The sequence below is a fragment of the Tachypleus tridentatus genome, chromosome 10, assembly GCF_004210375.1.
Source record: "Tachypleus tridentatus isolate NWPU-2018 chromosome 10, ASM421037v1, whole genome shotgun sequence".
Lineage (NCBI taxonomy): Eukaryota > Metazoa > Arthropoda > Merostomata > Xiphosura > Limulidae > Tachypleus > Tachypleus tridentatus.
This window is the reverse complement of record NC_134834.1, coordinates 88206764-88222094: the sequence shown is the minus strand read 5'-3', so window position 1 is coordinate 88222094 and position 15331 is coordinate 88206764. Positions and strand designations below refer to the sequence as shown.

Genomic DNA, 15331 nt, shown 5'->3' with positions numbered 1-15331 from the left:
ACAAACCTTGTTATAATACCTACCAGTGGTAGCTTTCCTTCCTTTGCCTTGTCGATAAATACACCCTCGGGACACCCCAGATAACACTTCTTGGCCCTGCTCATTTCAAATTTGTGAAAGATGTTATTGGACAAACAAAGAAAAAAAATGAATTCAAGCTAATTTTAATTAATATAGGTTGGTTGTATGGTTATTAAATAACATTTGATATTTAAATAGTCCAAAAATGGAAAATATTACTTCACGTATCAACCTGTTGCCATACAAATTAAATAAAAATAATCTATTTGATAAACGTGTGGTCTAGTATTAAAAATGAGAAAGGTTGTCTTTAGTTAATCAAATCAATAAATTCACCTTCTCCTATGCAAACAATGTCTAGTTTCAGTTTCGCTTTCTAGAACACAGCGCTACCTGCGAGAATATTTTAGAGCGAGAGTCTTTCTAATCACCTAACGAAGCAGATGGAGAAAGGATGAGAAATGAGATGTGTGTCGAAGGAAACATGTCAAGTTATGAGTGACGTTCTAAACATCATGGTGACTGCTAAAAATTACGGAAAAGTGAAATAATGTCCACTGTAGTAAGTATTCTTCGTACCATTAGCTGAAAATTACACATTATTGTTACCTGCTCTTTGTTTTTCATCACTATTGGTATGAAAAATAGAGTTTCACGTACCTTTTTAATATATTACTGTTAGTGTATATGGTGGTTTTTGTTTTTATGATGCAAATGTGTAATACAGAACTAAGGACAACTAATATTATTAACATTTAAATTAACTTTATAATTTGTTACAAAGTTTGAGGTCAAGTACTACTATTTTTAGAAGTACAATTTCATAAAGTAATAATTATTGTATCTATATCTGTGAAATATCTTCTGTGTTTTAAATAAAACCGTTATAATATTGTTTTTAAGTACAACTTTTAAGCACATTTTTTTTTGCAGTATTAATAATGGATTATAATGTATTTCATCAACTTCTTTTTACCATTTTATACTTTTCCTCAAGAGAAGCAGAAAGTGCAATGTCTTTGACAATGGCAAAAAATCTACTATATATTATGGCAAAAGTAAATAATAATTATAATATTTAACTATATTCTTTCTGTTATTGTTATTCACATATTTATTCCTAGTTCATTCTTTTTTAACTCAAATATGTGTTTATTGTTAACAATAATGTAACTTTTTTTTTTCTAACAAGTGATGACATATTTTAAAGATGAAACTTTGATTACTTGATTCATTTTTGTACATGTATGTAAAATTCTATCACAAATGGTAGTATGCCTAGAACCTGCAGAACTTTAACATTTCTCTGTTTCTTGAGATTGGTAACCATTCATCTGTGATGGATATATATTTCTTTTTCCAAGCTTTGGACTTCAAGATATAATACTTAGGAAAGAGCTTAACTTCAATTCCAGTCATAATATGTGATGTGTATTATATGTGTGTGTGTGTATTTTACAAAAATAATGTTTTTCAGGTATTACAAGTATGTTAAGAAATATTTCTAAATATGTTACCATGAAAATACCACAATGCATTTAGCAGCTAAAGATAAGCTAGCTCATTTTGGGATAAAGCATTTTTGTAGTTTACTCCTGTATATTATAGCTGAACTAACAGGATACTAAAATGTAATTAGAAACAAAGATAAAACAGACTCATTTCAGCTTTTCCAGCAGAATTAACAGATAATTACTGCTAATTAGTCACTTCTTTCCAATGTTTTACATGCAATTTGTTTAATATAGACTTTCAAAGTTAAGATTGCTGATTAGTTCTTTCAATAGTTCTTCTTCCAGTGAAGTGTAGACAAGAAATTTTGAGCAGAATATGAAAATTGAAAGAGCAACTACACTTGTGGTAGAGATTTGGGAGTATAAGAGAATGATTTGTTTGTAATGTTTAAATTATATTTAGACAGAAGTGAGGAAGATATGTTGAACAAGTTTTTCTTGTGACAGTAGTTGATAATACACACTTAAGTTGTATTTATATCATTAGAAGTTTACAGTTAGGATTGATATCATTGGATGGTGTAACCTGTTTAGATGTTACTGGCACAAACATGCATTGGTAAGTGAAGATTGTGATAACATGGTCTTGGTTTTAAGATTATAATATACAGATAAGGAACCACATGGTCCTACAGCATGTACACTCACCTCAACAAAACAACAGCCTTTCTTTCTTTCTTTTTGTTTTAGCCGAAGCTTTGGGTGTCTTATTGAAATATTAAACTTTTACATTCTTTTCCTGTTGGCTTCAAAATTGTGGACAAAAAAATGAGAGGCCTTTATCTTATGAATCACCTGAACAGTTTTGTGAATTTCAATGTAACCATGATTTACCTCTCTTTTTCAAGAGAAATTTAAAGGATTTTATTACCTTATGGTAATTTTACTATCTGTGGAATCTTCTTGTAGCTTGAAAAGTATGATCCAAATTATAATAAATGAATTACGTTGCACTTACTTTAATTATATACCAATTAGCAATTATTTGTTCAACTTACCAATTGATCTGTATGATTCTGTAACACTGTAATATGGATAGGAGCTTAATGCCATCTTTAGAAATTTTAATAATTTACTAATTATTCCTTTGTGACTATCATTAAAGTAAAAAAAAGAAAAAAAAACATGAGTATCTAGACACCGACTTCTGAGGAACACCACTAGTAACAGAAATTCCATTTTTACAGAACTCTTATTAACAACTTTCTTTCAGCTATCTTTCAACCCATTTAAATAGTCTTTACACTGTATATCAGAACAACTGGATGAAACATTGTTTTCTGCTGTATAAGTAAAACTGTTAATACCCATACCAACCGTCCTGAGATACATTTTTATTTCAGGTGGGTTTTTGTCTTCAAGAATTAGTCTTTACACTATCCCCACTCATGTGACTTTCTTAGCTAATGTGTGTGACAGTTTTTTAAAACCTTTTGAACATTCTAAGTACACCAAGTTAATGCCTTTACCATAGCTTAAATTAAAAGTTTGTCTTGAAAAATTAACAGATTAGTAAGACAAAATTTTTCTTTAGTGAAATAATTTTTGTCCTCAGGATATCAGAGTTCACTAAATTGTTTTACAGAGTTTCTTTTAACAGATAAATTTCTTTTAATTTTAAGGAGAACCTCCATTAAACTTACTTAAAAGAAAATAAACCTATGGAAGTGCTTGAAAAAAAAAAAAGAACTTTTCCTTCCAAATTAACTCTTTTGCTAAGCTTCTTCAAGATAGGGGTCATATCTCAGATTTTAGAAAACTTATCTGCACTAATTTTGAGATGATTTGAAAGCAAAAAATTGAATGGCTAAACTGAAGGGGCAGAATGTTAATGATACTTTGCATACATTAATAATTTAATTAAATTAGCTGAAAACTGAAGGGGCAGAATGTTAATGATGCTTTGCATACATGAATAATTTAATTAAATTAGCTGAAAACTGAAGGGGCAGAATGTTAATGATGCTTTGCATACATTAATAATTTAATTAAATTAGCTGAAAAGGAGTATTCATAACAAATGTTTGTAATGTTTAAATTATGTTTAGACAGAAGTGAGAAAGATGTCTTGATCTTTAGAAGACACAAGTCTAATTACTTTGGTTTTATTGATGACGGAGAAATATATAATACAAACCTAGTTTTATTTATATTATTATGTGACTGACAGAATAGAGAAATTCAACTTATAATAACTAAATATCTTGCAGGAATATTTAAAAAACAATATTATGAAATTTATAAGTAAATTTATTTTTTGTTTAGAATTTAGTGGTGTGAATCCAAAGACGTACGTCTGTACCACTAGGGTCATTAAGAGTAGAAAGAAATCAACCACTATATAGTTTTGTCCAAAAAAAAAGATTATGAATGAGGTTTTTGTTTGAAACATTGAATATGATTAAAACTTTTTTTATGCTCATATTGATTGTGATATATATATATATATATATTCAAGAGTAATCTTCCTCTAACAAGTTTTAAAATGAACCTTATTTCAGAAGGAGATAGCTTACTTAAAGGTAATTATTTCTAAGCTAATCAGTTTCTTTAATGGTGAGAAATTATTCTGAATTTTTATTGATTTGTTAATATTTTATGATGAAGATTGCACCTTTTAGGATTGGTTTGCCCTCGTTATTATTGTTTACCACTAGTTTTGATGGGGTGCCTTATGAGAGATTATGTAGAGTTGGATGTTTATGAGATTAGTGAAAATGTTTGGAGATAGTCAGAAAGTTGGCTTGATTGGGGAAGCATTTTTTTAACTTGAAGAATGTAATTGATGAGTCTGAGGTTCATTAAAGTTCATTAGAGTTGGTTTTTTGAGATGTATGTTGTTCATTATTTCTCTTAATGATAGAGAACTTGTTGGAAATTGGTGTTTCAAACATTGCTGTAGGATGATAAGGGCTAGCTATTTTGAATGCCTATCCTATTCAGAAGGACTTTGAAAGTCTTGACGGATGAGTGAGAGTGTAGAAGATAAGGTTTGACATTGAAGGGTATAGAATTGCATGCTTTGAGATGTAGAAGTTTGGAGGAAATTGCATTTTTTGTACAAGTAGCATTGATGCTATGAAGGTGACATAGCCTTTATTGTGAATATTGAGTGACATCTGGTTTAGGTAATTTAAATTGCAATGAAAAGTTTGAAAATTTTTATTGTTCATTCTGGAGCATGAAGGAGTTGGTGAGAATTTGATTCTATTATCCAGGATTATTAGATGATTAGGTAGTCTGTTTGGCTGTTTGGGAGAAGTAGGAGTTATACATTTTTTTATTGAGTGGGTTCTGGGAACTTGGATAGGGTATTATTCTTCAACATGTACTTTTTTAATATTTTTCAGTTGGAGTTGTGAGCTTCTGAAGAGGTTGTTCTGGCTGATGTGGAATGTGTACTTGGTTTGTATTGTTTTTAATTTTTGTTGATGTATGGATGTGAAGGACAGTTTTACATTGGATTTTTTATTAGGGATTGTCTTGATTCATTAGGTGAATGACTTTGTATAACATTGCTTTTTTGCATTTTACATTTATCAAATAACCTTCTAAATACTTCTTGGTGAAGAAATAGTAGAACTTTAGTTGTCACCTATAAAAAAAAAAAAAAAAAAAAGCAACTGATACTTTAAATATTACAAATCAATAGAATGGCCAATGTTCTCTGTATGAATTTAAAGTTAATGTAGGGCATTTAGTTTCTTTTCTGTTGTTAGCTAGATGTTAGAATCATAATATCATCTGGAAAGCTTTTGGAAAGTTAATGCTTAAAATTATTGTTCTTTTGGTAGGACATTTGCTTTTCTTTTGGGTAAAAGCAAATAAATTGTTTATGTGCATTAGAACTTCCTAAAAGTATGATAACACACAATTAGTAGTTAACTTTTAATAAAACTGGTAGAAAAGCTAATAGGAAATTAGTATTACCTTGGAAACAGAATAGTGATAGATTAAAATGTTTCCAGACACGAAAGTTGCTTGTAAAGCTTCAAATACTTGTATATCTGTCTTATTTTTTTAAACCTGTGATGTTCAGTATTTGTGCAGTTGTAATATAAAGGTATCTTATTAAAGTAGATAATTATCATTCTTACAGATATGTGTATGTGCAGGTATTGCTCTAGAATCATTAAACACCATAAAAATGCACACAAAAATGTAACTCAGTTCATATTTTCACAGGGTAATTGAGGCTATTAATATTTTGTTAGTATTATGTTATGGCTAAAGGACTAATATTTTGACAAAGTTTTGGGTAAAATGTAATTGATAAAACAGTTGGAAAAAATGATGAAATTATTAAAAATGTAATTTCATAATAATTTGTAAAATTGATTAGTAGTTTATTTGCTATTTTTATGCAAATAGTTTTTCTGTAATTTGCATGTATTGTAAAAGAAATAAAAAAATCATTCCATTACAAAAACCCTGGAATGTAATTTTTGCTTCAAGCAAAGCTTACTTTGTATACTTTTAAATCACTAAATAATTCTAAATTCTTATCATTGATGAGTTCTTCGTATGTTCAATACAAAGAATTTTATCATTTTACCCTTCCTTCCAGGAACAGAGACAGTTTCCATACAAGGTATGGAGCTGCCACAGAGAGACAAGGAAAGCAGTTGTGGCAGCTTCTCTCTCAGATCTTCGAATTAAAGGTGAAAACTCATTTCAGCAAGATGTTTTTATTACCAGATTTTCTTCCTGTAAATTTGCATGTCATGTTCAAAGTGATTCATACTCAGAATTCTAAAATTAAATATACAAGAGCTGTTAATTACACAATATACCAAACTTAACCATGCATATTATGTTTAAAATGCCAATTTTTATCCTTTCTGAGAAATGTATGTACCATAATTATTCTGTAAAACAAATAGCTGTGTAAGAAATAACCTGTAAAAACAAATGTATATAAAAAATTAGTTTTTAAAAACAATATATATACCAGAATTAGCCTGTAAAAATAACTGTGTACCATAATTAATCTGTAACAAAAGAAACATATGTACAACAATATTTTGCAATGCAAACATTTTTAATTTGAATGTAAATTGGTGTATAATTTTACCATATATAATGAAATTCAGTTGACCGATTTCAGTTTTCTATTAGGCATACTGTTTTTTGTTTTGTTTTTTTACTTGGAACTTAAAAGTACAGTACTTGTGTATGAAATCCTAGTTCTAATGAAAAGTTAATATGTACATGTATATAACATAACATACTGACAGTAAGTAGCCTTTTGGTAATTTATGGCTGTCTCTACATCCTTGAGAAAATAAAAAAATTAAATTTGCACTTTATTTTTTGGCAATTTTTTTATTTTTTCACATCTTGTCTCTATTACTGCAGGTGGAATTTCATACCTAAAACCAATGACCCTGTTCAAAAAGTTAAATTGTTTTAACTTCAGCCTATTCTGATTTTTACACTTAAATTTTAATCTTCTCGGCTTCCCTCATTCAGATTATAGCACAAATAAAATAGTCTTTTATTGATCCCCTTGATAATCTTGTAAACTTCATAAGGTCACCTCTTACCCTTCACAAAACAAAAGCTGAGATCTTAACTTATTCCCATAAGATTAACCTTCTATTCCTGGAATAATATCTTTATAGCTCTCCTCTGAATCATTTTCAACAAGTTAATACCATTTCTTAATAAAGAGACCAAAATTATACTCATTATTCCAAATTAAGCTTGGCTTGTGATTTCTGCATGGAGTTACTTACCTCTTTTGACTTGTAATCAAAAATAAATTAATCCAAAGCAGTGCTTCAATACTGAGTAACTTACCATCTGTATCAAATGTGTGGTACAAATTATGATAATTGTATTGTCTTGCACTTATTATAATTAAAGGTTATTTGCTAAAAACTTGTTCAACTAACCAATTACTTCAAGTCATTTCTACTGCTAGAAATACCCAAGAATTTAATGTCATAACCAAACTTTCATAATTTACTAATTATATCCTCATCAATATCATTAATGTAAATCAGAAAAAACAAAAGTCTCATGAAATGTTTAACTGATAACTTAACTTCTCATCCAATTTAATTTACTAGCCTTTCTTCAAATCCCACTTTCATAATTTTCTTAATTAATCATATTTGATTTGTGGCACCATATCAAAAGTTTCTCGAGATTCTAAGTATACCATTTCCATACCCTTTCTATCACATGCTTGAAAAAATACAGATTAGTAGAGCTGGTCAATTAACTTGATTCATTGATATAATTGAATATCTGTAAATAAAAATTACATCAAATAAAGTCAGGTAAAATAATCCAATAATTGAAATTATGGTTAAATCTATTAATGTCATAAAAATAATCAACTAACCAAAATATTGACATAATCTCTCATTATTTTATTTGATTAACTCACAACTCTTCAACTTAATCAAACTGGCCCAACATGGCCAGGTGAGCTAAGGCATTCAACTCATAATCTGAGGGTCATGGGTTCGAATCCCCATCACACCAAACATGCTCGCCCTTTCAGCCGTGGAGGTGTTATAATGTTATGGTCAATTTCACTATTCGTTGTTAAAAGAGTAGCCCAAGATTTGGTGGTGGGTGATGACGACTAGCTGTCTTCCTTCTAGTCTTACATTGCTAAATTAGGGATGGCTAGTGCAGATAGTCCTTGTGTAGCTTTGCACAAAATTCAAAAACAAACAACTCAATCAGATTCACAACACAGAAAATAATTAACTTGTTAAAATTAATGTTTCCAGTTGCTACTGTTTTTCATCAATTTACTTGTCAAAGTCTCATGTGAGTGTAAGTAATTAAATAATAGGCCAGAAAATGAATAAGTTAGAATATTCTATTAATTTTTCAACACCACAGATTAGTAAGGGAAGATGTTATAAAATCTATACTTAATTTATCTTATGATAAATATATTTCAACAGATTATTTTGCAAAACTTCTTTATATCAGATCTCTAGAATTATTCCTATTAATGAAGAAAGAGTAACTTATTTCTAGGAAATCTTGTTCTTCATAAGATAACCCTTCCATTCCTTAAATAATTCTAGTAGCCCTTATCTGAGTTTGGATCTTTATCGCATCATTACATCACCATTGCTTTGTCTGGTTGTGTCCTGCCTGATGGCCATGCATCTTGACAATAGCCCTGCAGCACAGTTTTCACTGGAAGAAGTTCAGTCAGAAGGCTGCCATGTTCAAAGTTTACCACTCCTCCCTAAATGTTTTCCATAATCAATCTGGTGTATGAGGATGACAGGTTTCATGCATCTGATTCAGCAGCCCAATCACACAGAAATTTATAACTGATGCATCCATCTGCTTGAGGTATGCAGTGGTTGATTGGATATGTCAGGGAAACAATTTGTCTGTACATAACTTTTGTCACTTTTCCAAATAGAGATTCTTCATGAATGTGGTGTGTACTGCTATTCTTGCTTGAACCACATGAATAGTTTTTTTCCACAGACCCTTGTGTTTGAGGATTCTCACCTGTTACAAGGTGCTGCAATTTACTTATCACAGCCTGGAAGTGACTTGTTGCAGGTCTCTTTCTAGATGATTCTGGGACCCAAAGTTGATCTATATTCCCTTGTTTTTCAATGCAATTAAGTATGACAGATATTCCCATCCTGAAGATTCTAAATCTTTAATCTAAACACATTTTTGTAATCTGAATATATAAATATTTTGTATCAAAAAAGGCTATTACAACTTCTTCCTAAAAGTAATTTTTTTGTGGTATCACACCAACTACAGAATGACAAACAATGTCAAAATTTAGTTTTGATGCATGCCATGTCTCCACAACTTTATAATAGGTTGTGGTTCCCATGTGACTTTTTGATTTGTATGTTCAAATAATTTTAGTATAATGTACTCAAACATCAGAATTTTTACTACAGAGTGTTTTAATTTACTGATTGTTTTATTTTATTTAGTAGAAATTATTTAAAGCTTTCACATAAATATTATAGAAAATAACTTCCATACATTTTTGCTACATTTTGATAAATTGCTTAATATTAAAACTAGCTAATGTTTTTTATAACATATTAAAGCAAACTCATCAAAATTTGTATTTTAAGAATAACTCAGTTCTCACTTTTTTGTTCTGTTAAGTATCTTTCATGAAAAAAGGAATTTTTTTGCATGTTATTACAGTTTGTGCTTTGTTTGAATATTTGTTAGCTTTCAGTTTTGTTCAAGGATATCTCTTTGTAAGTGTATTTACAAGTTCTTCAACATATCAAACACTACTCATAAATTGAATTTATGTTTTATCCTATATTTTGGCATATGTATAGACCAGGTATAAGTTGTTTTTTGCAATGTTATCAAAATGATTTTTCATGAAAAAAATGTGTTAGCGTTTTATAAACTTTGTAACATGGGTCATAACTTAACAGTAATTGGCTGCTGTTTAATAATAAATCAGAATTTTTAGTTACAAAGATTATTATATGACTCTTCTTTGTAATTTTCTGTTTATTTTTGCAACCAAAAAAATTTCAGTGAGAAGTTTTTGCTGTTTGGAAATGAATAATAGAAGCTGATTGTTTTGTTTTTGTTTTTTATTTTACTAAAATATTTAATACATCTAAAGCATATTACACTTGTGTAGTTGCACATTGTGCTAATGAACAAATGTAGTGCTGGATAGAAAAGTTGTGCAGTTCTATTTTGTAATCTGTTTTAGAGATAAGTATATTTCTTAAACTTAGCATCTTATTTTTACATATTTTAATAACTTTTGTTATTTATATCATTAAAATATGATGATTTTATTTGTAGTACATTTAGTTTGTGGAAATTGATTTTGCCTTTAGAAAAATCTTGTTGAACTTTTAACATTTAATTTGATAATGTGTTGTAAGATGTGTCTTTGAAAAAAAAGAAACGTATTGGAAAGAATATCTAACAACCAAACTAAAAATAAAACTTTATAGTTTTATTTGCATTTCTTCTTTACCTCAGGTGGAGAAAGGTTAGGCTATAGTAACCCTTCAGAGCTCAAGGTGGTGCTAGAAAGTGATGGAACAGAAGTTGAAGATGAAAATTACTTTAAAACAGTGGACAGAGACACAATCTTTATCCTGCTCCGTCCTGATGAACAGTGGTTTCCTCCTAGCATGGAAACATTGCGAGCAGGTATCTCATTTCCAAAGAAATAAACTCAGGGAATAAAAAGACCTAAATATAAGTATGATTTTTTAAAGAACTCAACCATACATCAAGTCTTCATAGGGATAGTGGTTTTAGGTTTTTCTTTGAAATTCACCCTATGCACCTGTTTTAATTTCATATATCATAATGTAGATATTAAAATGTTTCATTACTAAACAAGACTGCTTGATTTTTCCTTTTTTTAGAACTGTCAACAGATTTTCTTGTTGCTTCTAGTGTATTTTATGTCTCTTTTATTTTGTCAGATATCACTGTATGTTGGGACCTGCATGGCCAAACGTGTTAAGGTGTGCGACTCGTAATCTGAGGGCCGTGGGTTCGAATCCCCGTCACACCAAACATGCTCGCTCTTTTAGCCGTGGGAATGTTACAATGTGACGGTCAATCCCTCTATTCGTTGGTAAAAGAGTAACCCAAGAGTTGGAAGTGGGTGGTGATGACTAACTGCATTCCCTCTAATTTTACACTGCTAAATTAGGGATGGCTTTTTTTAAGACATGTTTTTTAAGACTTATAGAAACTTTTTTTATTTGGAATAAATAAATAAATAAATAAATAAATAATTAGATGAGGGTCGTGTGTGTGTGTGTGTGTGTGTATATATATTTTGATGTGCTATTGAAGCGTACTTCTCATATTGTATTTTTCTTCCTGTGTACTTTTTCTTATCAAATATAGTAAATTAGAATTTATTTGGTTGAAATACTGTATATGTTTGGTATTGTATATGATTTTTATGACTAGTAAATGTTGACTTCATGTGTATGTTAGTTTTAAGTTTTAAACTAAAAAATAATAGGCATTTGTGAGAAAATAAAAAATAAAATGTTAAAATAGCATAATAACTAATTTTAACTGTAATTAGATGCAGTTGGAGAAAGGATTATCAGTCAAAAGATTTAATTTTATCACCTGAGTTATCCCCAAGCAATTTATGTCATTTCAGTTATAAATGCTTTTATAAGTTGTTACAGAATAGTTTTGTTCAGCCATTACAGCCATTCCTCGAATTGTTTGTGATGTTATCAACAGCCTGGAGTTGGTAGATAAGCAGCCATCATGGAAGATCATGGACAATAAAGGCCGCATTACTGTTGTGTTACACTGGGATCAGCGAGATATTCGTAGGCCACCTGGCCGTCAACCGTCCAGCAAACAGGGTCCCATGTGGAGGGTAGAAGTGATGTCGCAAGATATACAAACTGCTGACCAAACCACTGCCAATATTAAAGACATTTCAATTCAGAAAGAAGCTTATGGAAAACTCAGTTTTGAAGGCGTAGAAACCAGGTTTCCATCTTGTATGCTGCCAAAAAAAATTATAGAAAAGGATGAAGTAATTATCATTATTTATTTGTGGATGTGAAGGATACTATTGTTTTTCTTTTTTTATGATACTATTGTTTTTCTTTCTTTAGGATACTATTGTTTTTCTTTCTTTAGGATACTATTGTTTTTCTTTCTTTAGGATACTATTGTTTTTCTTTCTTTAGGATACTATTGTTTTTTTTCTACTATTGTTTTTCTTTCTTTAGGATACTATTGTTTTTCTTCCTTTAGGATACTATTGTTTTTCTTCCTTTAGGATACTATTGTTTTTCTTCCTTTAGGATACTATTGTTTTTCTTTCTTTAGGATACTATTGTTTTTCTACCTTTAGGATATTATTGTTTTTCTTTCTTTAAATAACAGAATCTTGATTACAAATAATTAGATGTCATATATATATATATGTGTGTGTGTGTGTGTGTATTTTTATTTTTTTAGGAACTGTCAGAACGAGGGATTTTGTAGGACCCAGTGGACCTGCTGTACAACGGAAGGCAGGAAAAGGTCGTGTTAGATTCTTGAATGTTACAAGAGAGTCAAAGATTCCTCAACAAAATGAATCTGAATCAGACACAGAAAAAACAGCTTATGATGAGGAACAACTATCTGAACGTTATCTCCTATTAACAGACCAGCTATCTTTAGACCAAAACCGTCATTTGACCATTAAAGACATTGGTGTTATTCTGGAGAGATTAAGTTCCAAAATAGTAGACGTTGACAAATTAGAACGAGAGAAAGAAAACTCTGAGGTGCACAACTGGACAATCAAAGCATCTATTCGAGGAGAAGTGCTTCGAGAAATTGGAGTAATTTACAATGGACAGTACTATGGAATAATAGAGCACCCAGGTTATTTTTGATTGGTGTTTATATTTAACACTGAAATTTGTTCTGGTCATTGCTGGAGTCAGGTGCTGCGTAGTTTCAAAAGAATTAACTTTGTTCATTTACCAAGAGAAGAAAGCTCAAAGAATAATGCATATTAATGTAAATTTAGTGTACCTGGAACTTTGTTTATTCAGTAGCTCTGACACTCATTAACTTAGTTAAAATATTTCTATTCATAATGTTTTATCAAACATATATCATTTTTTAAAGAATTCCATGAACTTTGATAATTTACCTATCTATCTCTTTACAGAATTAGGTGCAGATTCAATGTTCTACTTGTAACATTTTGTAAAGTTGAACTTAAAATTGTGATTAGATAAATAGATATTCATCTGTAGCGGATAGTTCAGGTAAATACTTGTAAGTACATACAATCTTTCTAAGATGATGCCTTACCTCCTATCATGTAATAGCTTTTTTTGTTCAGCACTGCTTTCTTTATATGCAATTTTTGCTCACCACTAGCATTAATACTCTCACATGTTTACTGGTGATACAGCTGCACTATAGCATGTGTATATAACTTCCAGTATGTTACTTTACCTTCCCTCACATAATAGGAGTGTGATGTATACTCCTATAGCATAGCTGGCTCCCTCTATACCATAAAGCCCAATCTTTTCTTTTTAATTTGGCATATTAAAGTTTGGACATACCTAACATTTGCTCATGTTTATTTTGATTTGTTAAACTACTAGTTTCTTTGTTGTTTTTTTTTCAGTGAAACTAAATACTATAGGTTGATTTTACAGGTTTTCATTCTCATTTTGAAAATCAAATTATATCAACTTTTACTGCTGTTACTCCTGCTACTACACCTCAGCCAGCAGTTTTTCAGGAACTTTGTTCTTCTCCTGTAACTAGCAACTGTTCAGTTGAGTTGATGTGAGCACATACACAAATCAGTCTTCACGTTTCCTGTTGAGAAGGTTTCAGTTTTGTATGAATTGTGCTCAAAATTCCATGGTTTCAGTTGACCTACCCCCTTTCTTACTACAAGTCAGTTTAGCTTGATGATCCAAAAGGTACAACACCACAGAACACTTTTCTCTTCCTGAGTTACATCTTTTTACAGATGCTTCTCTGTTGGTTTAAGGATCAATTATAGATTCCCAGGAAATTGAGTTGCTGGTCTTTGGTCAAGTCAACTGTGCTTGTCAGTATTCAGGAACTTCTTGCCTTTCGTCGAGCTTGGGATAATTTTATATCATTAGTATGAGGCAAATTGGTTGTAATCCATTCTGACAATTTGACCACTGACAAGGGGTACTTATTCTTGTTCACTTTGAACTCATATGCTGAACACATTCACATCCCACACACCTGTTAGATTGTCTTATGTAGTTTAAATCTTAGTGTAGATCGATTCTCTTGACCTGACAAGATTTTCCTCAAGGAATATTTTGTAGATCCTCAAATGTTTTTGTGGTTGTGTAGTCAGTTGGGTACTTCACTTCCAGATGCGTTACCACCCATCTCATTTCCTAGGTACCCCTTATTTAGTCCACAATTTCACATCCTTTAGCTTTGGATGCCTTGAGTCAAGATTAATTCAATCTTTATTCCTATTCTCCTTTCCAGAGTGCCCCCCCAGTGGTGCAGCAGTATGTCAGTAGACTCGCATCACTAGAAACCTGGTTTCAATATCCCCTTGGTGGGCAGAGCACAGATAACCCATTATGTAGCTCTGTGCTTAATTCCAAACACTCAACCAAATACTTTAGCACAGATAGTTCTTATAGCTTTGCATTAAATTCAAAAAACAAACCTTCCCAGAATTTTATTCATTATTCAAATCACTTGAGTCTTTCTCATTGCACTTTTCTGACCTGTTTCACCTTGGTTTTCATATCTATGTCAGTCATTATTTCTATTACCATTTTCTCTCTCCTCCTCTGTGCTTCATCAGCTTTAGTCATCTGCATGTCATCCTGTCATCATCACAATCCAGCTACACATGTGGTATTTGTCCAGTCCCTTGTGGTGCAGTCTGGACTCTCCTCATGTGTAGCATTCTTTTTCCCTGTTCCCCTAGTTTTCATCTCCTGTCCTCTTCCTTTTGTTTTGTTATTTTCAGTTGCTTTATCTCCCTCATTCTACACTCGCACCTTTTCCCTCCCTTCTCTTTCACATTTGTGTTTCTCTTTTTGTCTGGATATTCTTCTTTGTCCTGGTTGTGCTCTTCAGTGATGTGTTACCTGCATGGCTTCCTTCTATAGTTACTATCCCCACCTCTTTCTCAATTGTCTCTCAATTTCCACTGTTTCCCAGATGTCCTCATCAGATCTGTTATTTCACTCTCTCTCTGGCTGCCCACTTTCATTGTCTATGGAAAAAGATCATTCAAGCTGGCACTACACACCATATTTTTTCATTATTCA

The 15331-nt window shown here is 31.0% G+C and overlaps 1 protein-coding gene across 2 annotated transcripts; it reads left to right on the top strand.

The window, feature by feature from the left end:
- Positions 1-451: 451 nt before the first annotated feature.
- On the top strand, positions 452-12654 carry LOC143229824 (uncharacterized). Of its 2 annotated transcripts, XM_076462631.1 has the most exons (6): positions 468-583; positions 4886-4940; positions 6103-6196; positions 10518-10691; positions 11717-12063; positions 12495-12654. In XM_076462631.1, the coding sequence occupies exons 2-6, from the start codon at positions 4923-4925 to the stop codon at positions 12519-12521; spliced, it is 660 nt and encodes a 219-aa protein (XP_076318746.1). In that variant the 5' UTR covers positions 468-583; positions 4886-4922; the 3' UTR covers positions 12522-12654. The 2 variants fall into 2 exon arrangements, with proteins under 2 accessions (XP_076318748.1, XP_076318746.1); XM_076462633.1 differs by lacking the exon at positions 4886-4940 and having other exon boundaries at positions 452-583.
- Positions 12655-15331: the final 2677 nt, after the last annotated feature.

What these genes read in the sequence shown, in the direction of transcription:
- LOC143229824 (XM_076462631.1), top strand. An exon ending in CATGGAAACATTGCGAGCAG is followed by an intron (nt 10,692 to 11,716) that starts GTATCTCATTTC and finishes AGTTTTGTTCAG; the next exon opens with CCATTACAGCCATTCCTCGA. An exon ending in AAATTATAGAAAAGGATGAA is followed by an intron (nt 12,064 to 12,494) that starts GTAATTATCATT and finishes TTATTTTTTTAG; the next exon opens with GAACTGTCAGAACGAGGGAT.